This window comes from Phragmites australis, chromosome 2 (assembly GCF_958298935.1).
Source record: "Phragmites australis chromosome 2, lpPhrAust1.1, whole genome shotgun sequence".
NCBI classification, from domain to species: Eukaryota; Viridiplantae; Streptophyta; class Magnoliopsida; order Poales; family Poaceae; genus Phragmites; species Phragmites australis.
In genome coordinates, this window is record NC_084922.1 from 33,425,489 (window position 1) to 33,431,214 (window position 5,726).

Genomic DNA, 5,726 nt, shown 5'->3' on the forward strand with positions numbered 1-5,726 from the left:
ACAATCAACAAAAGGTCGGTATTCTCCCCGTCTCATAAAGCACATATATCCTTCCAAAACGAGGATGTACATAGATTTGCATATGTAAAAGTCCTTCAGTTAGAGTGTTTTTATGGTACTCGGGAGGTGCCAAGAGGTACCGCCGAATTATTCCTTCGGATGTACTAAAATTTAGTATCTAGGTACCAAAAATTAATACCTCTCTAGTCATAATTTTCCGGTACCTGTTGCTACCTCTCAAGGATGGAAAGAAGCTAAAGGTTAAGAACTAATATACAATATTAAACTCCACCATTCTTATTATGGAACAACAGACCAATAAACAAAAAAAAATGAGAATGTCAAGTTATGTGTACGTGTAACAATTAAATGAACAATGTAACAGTATCGATCCCTACTCTTCATGATCTGTATGTGCAGCCACGCTCGCTCAACATCGTACCACTCCTCTTACTGTCCAGTAATACCGTTTAGTGAACTCTTGTAGTAAATTATGCCATGCATGCCGGCGCCATTTTCGGTTGTCTCTTCTAACCTATATCGATCAGTCAAGTAGATTTAATTGCTTTGTTTTACTTGCTTTGCAATCCATGGTCAGGGACCAAAGCCAGCCGGCCCTCTTGTGTGCATCTCGAAGTTAGGCATCAGGTGAGCAGAAGCAGCCGCCCTGTTATTAGGAGCAGCCTGGGTGTACCCGATTAGCGTCGCCGGGGTGTAGAAATCTACGATGCTTGCTTCCTTCAGCATGCTGTTGTTACCGTCGTGTTGGTGGTGATCAGTCGCCGCGCTAGCCGCGAGTGGGATGGCGTCCTTGGCCGTTGTCGCCGACCCGCTGCCGCACTGCCTCGGCTGCGTCTGGTAGAACACCTTGGACACGACGAGCTCGCCGTCCTTCTCCTCCTCGTCAGAGCCCAGGTGGTACTGGTGCATCACCCAGTTGGTCTTCTCCGGCTTGCGCTGCTTGCCGTAGTTGGTGTAGAGGACCAGGATCTTCTTGTAGCCCTTGAGCTTGCCGTTGGTGAACACGGGGCGGGTCTTGCCCGTCTTGTGCCACCGCGTCTCCCCGCCTTGCTCGTCGGTGTGCACCTTCCGCCGCTTCCGATTCCCGGTCGTGTACGCCTTCGACGGGCGGTGGAAGAAGTGCCGAATGAGACCGTCCTTTCCAACTCCTGAAATCAAGACACCGTGTCTCAACTCTCATTCATGTTAGAGGTGCAAGTGTGCAACTGCAAGCCGCTTCATAGCTATACATGCATGCAACAAATTGACTTTTTCTTACGTGTTCACAAAACTGACGTACATTGCTCATGAAAATGTTGCCAACCTATGTGAGAGTATATTGGTAAGGTTACTAATTATTTTCTGTTACGCGCATAAATCGTGTATCTTATACCTTGAATGAATATCTAATGAAACAACACATCGATCTCTATAGAAATCAAGAGACCATAAAAGTTGAGTTACACTTGAGAAAAACAGTGACTTAACAATAGCACAACAGAGAAAAGGATCTGTTTGGCTTTGGAAATAATTTATTTCAATAAGATATTTTGAATTCATTGACTATTTGATAATTAGTTTCACAATAATAATAACAAATAAACAGTATTTTCTTTCTTACACTTTTTAGTAAACACAACGTAAGTTTCACGATCGAGAATTTCAATGGCCAGCAATGACCAAAGAAAATATATATTTACAGCGAACATAGCAACCAGACTTATCCGCTAATGTACCAATTTAGTGAACCATATTCGATCATTGTTGGTCTAAAAATATAAAGTGTAATATCTTTGTGTTTCAGTGCAATATTTAACAAATTAAAGTGCATGACAATGAAGGAAAGGGTGCTCATAAAGAGCAAATTGCACCGTTGACCCCTAAGTTTGCGAGGCTGTTGCAAATAAGCCTAATAACTTTGAAAGTAGGTATATGTCTCCATGAAAAGACTTGTATAAATGGCACAAAGAAGTACTCCATCCAGTTAAAAATACATGACTTTTTTAATTTTTTACGGTCTTCAGCGTGCAAGTTAAGTTACAATATCTAATAAAAAATAATTATATGAAAGTTTTTTCAAGACAAATATATCTGCATGTATGATTTTTATGTTTTCAAACTAAATATTTTAGAAGCTATTGACGATCAATATTTAAAAGTTTAACAGGATCTTAATCAAAACGTCAAGTATTTATGACTTGAGAGAGTATGACAGATTTTCTTTCCAATTAGATCGCAGGAGACATATCAGCTAAGAAAAAAACATTACACAAGTTTATGGACCTACTTGCATCGACGTCATAATAAAATGGACAAGAGCTACAATTTATTCCAAAATAAAAATGCACGCCTTCTATGATATTCAATTTTTTTCTTGCTGGCACGATAAAGTTGTGCCTTTGGATAAGAAAGCGTACACTCTTCATGAAAAGTAAAAAAAAACAACATAAATTTCATTATCCATTAATTATTATATCATATATATACAACGACTAGCCTGAAATATATTGAGAACTCTGAGATCTAAAGGGTAAGGAGAAAATAGTTCAGATCTATCACAGTTCCTTTCAAAGTTTATACTTCCTTTGATCTGATGTTGCATGCACCCTGCATTGATGTAGACCTTTGATGGCATTGTGTGTCTCAATCTATCGTTTTCAATGTACAATAAACTATTTGCCAAGCAGGACAAGCAATTACTTCAAAGGCACCCTTTATGGATGTTTATACGGTATCACGCTCAAAAGCAAATAACTAGTTGTATATGGATGCATGGAGAGTTTAGTGGCATTCATACACAGGAACGGACGAGGAAAATACACATGTAGTTTTATAAGTACTAAAAAAAATGTAACGTGAATGTGCATACAGCATACCAAAATTCAAGGCATGATTGATTAAGCAAGGCCATCCAATTGAAAACGACCAGAACCAGATTTTTTTTTTTCAGTATCAAAATAAGGAGTTCTATTCTTAAAACTAATTAAGAAATTTAAAAGAGCAATTAGTCTACAAGTTAACTAGCTTGTCAAGGTTCTTTCGTGACGGATCAATCTATCTATCTTCCTCCACTGGTCCAAATCTAAAGAGATCGGACGTTTGCAAACCGTACTTTGAACGAGCATGCAACTAACCAGGAAGCCTCTCCGGGTGGGTGTAGCAGATGCCGTTCTCGCCCTCGATGGTGGGGATGAACTCGTCGATGAGCGGGTGGAGTTTCCGGGCGTCCGGCCTCGCCTTCCCCTCCAGGTGCTCCAGCAGCTCCTGGTCCGTCGGATCGAACTTCACACCGGCCGGCAGCCCAGGCAGGTCCTGGATCGTCGCCGCCGCCTGCACCTGATCGATCGATCCACTTGTGTTAATTCCTCTTCAGTGTTATACATGCGTGTGAATCTATAACAATATGCATCATGCATGCATGCTCAAAGACAGGGAGATTTAAGTGTTCAATCAACTTTGAACGAAACTATGTACTTTGAACGAGCATGTGTGCGTACATGACATGAGGGCATGAGGCTACCTGCTCATACTGCGCGCGGTGGCCGCAGGAGGGGCACGTCCTGATGAGGTTGACGTGGGAGGACGCCTGCTGCTGCTTCTTGGCTGCGGCAACCGCCGCGGCGGTGGCCAGGTTGTTCTCCACGGCGCGCACGTGGTTGAAGCTGTTGCTCCATGTCATCATCGATCGATCTCGTCCTCTCTCCTCCCTCTCACCACCTCCCCCGTTTTACAGGGAGTAGTACGTACTTGAGAAGGAGAGAGAGGGAGAGATCGAAAGCCTCTTCTTCTCCGCTGCCGTCCTACGCTTTGCTCGCCCCCATATGAGGCAAGGCTAAGGCTGATCTCCGGAGGAATGACAGGGCACGTAAAAGAAGAGAGAGAGAGGGGGAGGAAAAGAGAGGGAGAGGTTGGGCAGGCGAGGCGAAGGAACAAAGCGGCCTGAGAAGGGAACAAAGAGAAAAAGAGGGCAGGAGGAAGCTTGTCCCTGTTAAAAGCTACCATCGGGCACCAGCCACCACCGATCGATCGATCCCCTGCAGCTCTGTGCTCGATCGCTTGGTGTTTCTCTCTCTCGCTGTCTGTCTGTCTGATACAGGGGAATAGAATTCTCACCAACTTCTGGTTATTGCTTCCCAAGAAAATCGCCACGAGCTCGCCGGGCAACAACTATAAAATTAACAAAAGAAACCGGCAGCAGAGCCCAGGCTGCGAGACGGGACAGAATCACAGAAAGGAGGAGCTGATCGAAGCACATGCCGGCTAGAACAGGAATATGAAATTTCTAAGGTGTGGACACACCGGTTATGTATACCGTTCTGTGCACGAATCTTGATACAAAGCAAAAAAGTGAAGAAAAAAAATAGATTTGTAAATGTACCTGGCATACTTTTCTCCCGGCCGACATAATTGAAACACCGCGACTCGGGATCCTCCGGTGCACGCAGATCCGTTGCCGTCATCCGAGCTGCGGCTTCGTCCAGTGCTCCACAACATCCACTCCTCCACCCGTTCCACCCGCACTCTCACCTCAAAAGGTTCACCGCTCCCTCCGCCACCACTCCTGACGCCCTCCCGCTCCAGCTCTCGCCGCCGACTCAAAGATGTCGATGAGGTCGGGGACAGGGCGGCCACACCGAGGGCAACAGGACCACGATGGTCTCCACACTCAGGTGGATGTGGGGCCTCGTCGCTGCCGAGCATTGAGTTGTGTTTGCAAGGTTACATTCACAGTTTTAGTATTATTTTTTTTCCCTATAGAGTTCTCTTCAAACTACAGAGGCCGGAGATGGAACCAGAGATGGCAATGGGTACCAGAATAATATGACTTTTCATATTGCTATAACATTTTATATCTCTGGATACATATCATGATGTGAGTGTATAATTCAGTGTGGTGCATTATATGGACCATTTTTATTGAATGACACGTTGTCAGAGCAAAAATTGTGATATGTAATTGAATAATGCTATCATGATGCATAACTGCGCTACATTGAAATAAAGCAGGAACATTTAAGATAGCAAGCAGGAATAGTCAAAATAACAAGCAGGAATGAGATACCAGAATGCTATCATGATGCACAACTGCACTACATTGAAATAAAGCAGGAATATTTAATATAACAAGCAGGAGTAGTCAAAATAACAAGCAGGAATAAGATATTTCGGATTTTTAATGTGTTTCTTCCGGTCGGATGGCCACACTTTCTGGTTTTTTAATGTTTCAGTTTTTTATACGTTTGTTTTGATGGGATGTCCACACTTTTTAGTTTTTTAATGTTTCGATTTTGTATGCGTTTATTCCAAGGATGATTATACTTTCTGATTTTACGTATGATGTGTAAATATTCTGATTTTTTATATGTTTGTTCTGGTTTGTCCTTGCCGGGGTCTAGGAGCACAGCCGACGCCACCTCTTCTCATCGGTGTCGCCCAATGGTAGCGGCAGTGGAGGGATCAGGCTCGGGCTCTACGGGAAGCTGTTGCTCCTGCTCTCCTCCCTCTTGGAGGCGCGCACGGATCTCGTGGATCCGTCGCGCGCCTCCTCCACGAGCCGATGCTGCTTGCCCTAAGTCTGCTCGAGGCGACTATGTAGCTCAGCGACACACGCCTGTGCCCGCTCTAGTTTCGCCAGCGCCTTTGCCAGTCACACTCACGCCGCCTTTGCTCCTTACCATTATCCACAATAAGGCTCGAGAAGAACCCCGGCGCCGAGCTGCTCTGCC

General features: G+C 44.3%; 1 protein-coding gene across 1 annotated transcript; it reads right to left on the reverse strand.

The window, feature by feature from the left end:
* Window positions 1-261: 261 nt before the first annotated feature.
* On the reverse strand, window positions 262-4,232 carry LOC133908449 (NAC domain-containing protein 73-like). The gene is made up of 3 exons (XM_062350483.1): window positions 3,521-4,232; window positions 3,135-3,336; window positions 262-1,169 (listed from the first exon to the last, which is right to left on the reverse strand). The coding sequence occupies exons 1-3, from the start codon at window positions 3,680-3,682 to the stop codon at window positions 595-597; spliced, it is 939 nt and encodes a 312-aa protein (XP_062206467.1). The 5' UTR covers window positions 3,683-4,232; the 3' UTR covers window positions 262-594.
* Window positions 4,233-5,726: the final 1,494 nt, after the last annotated feature.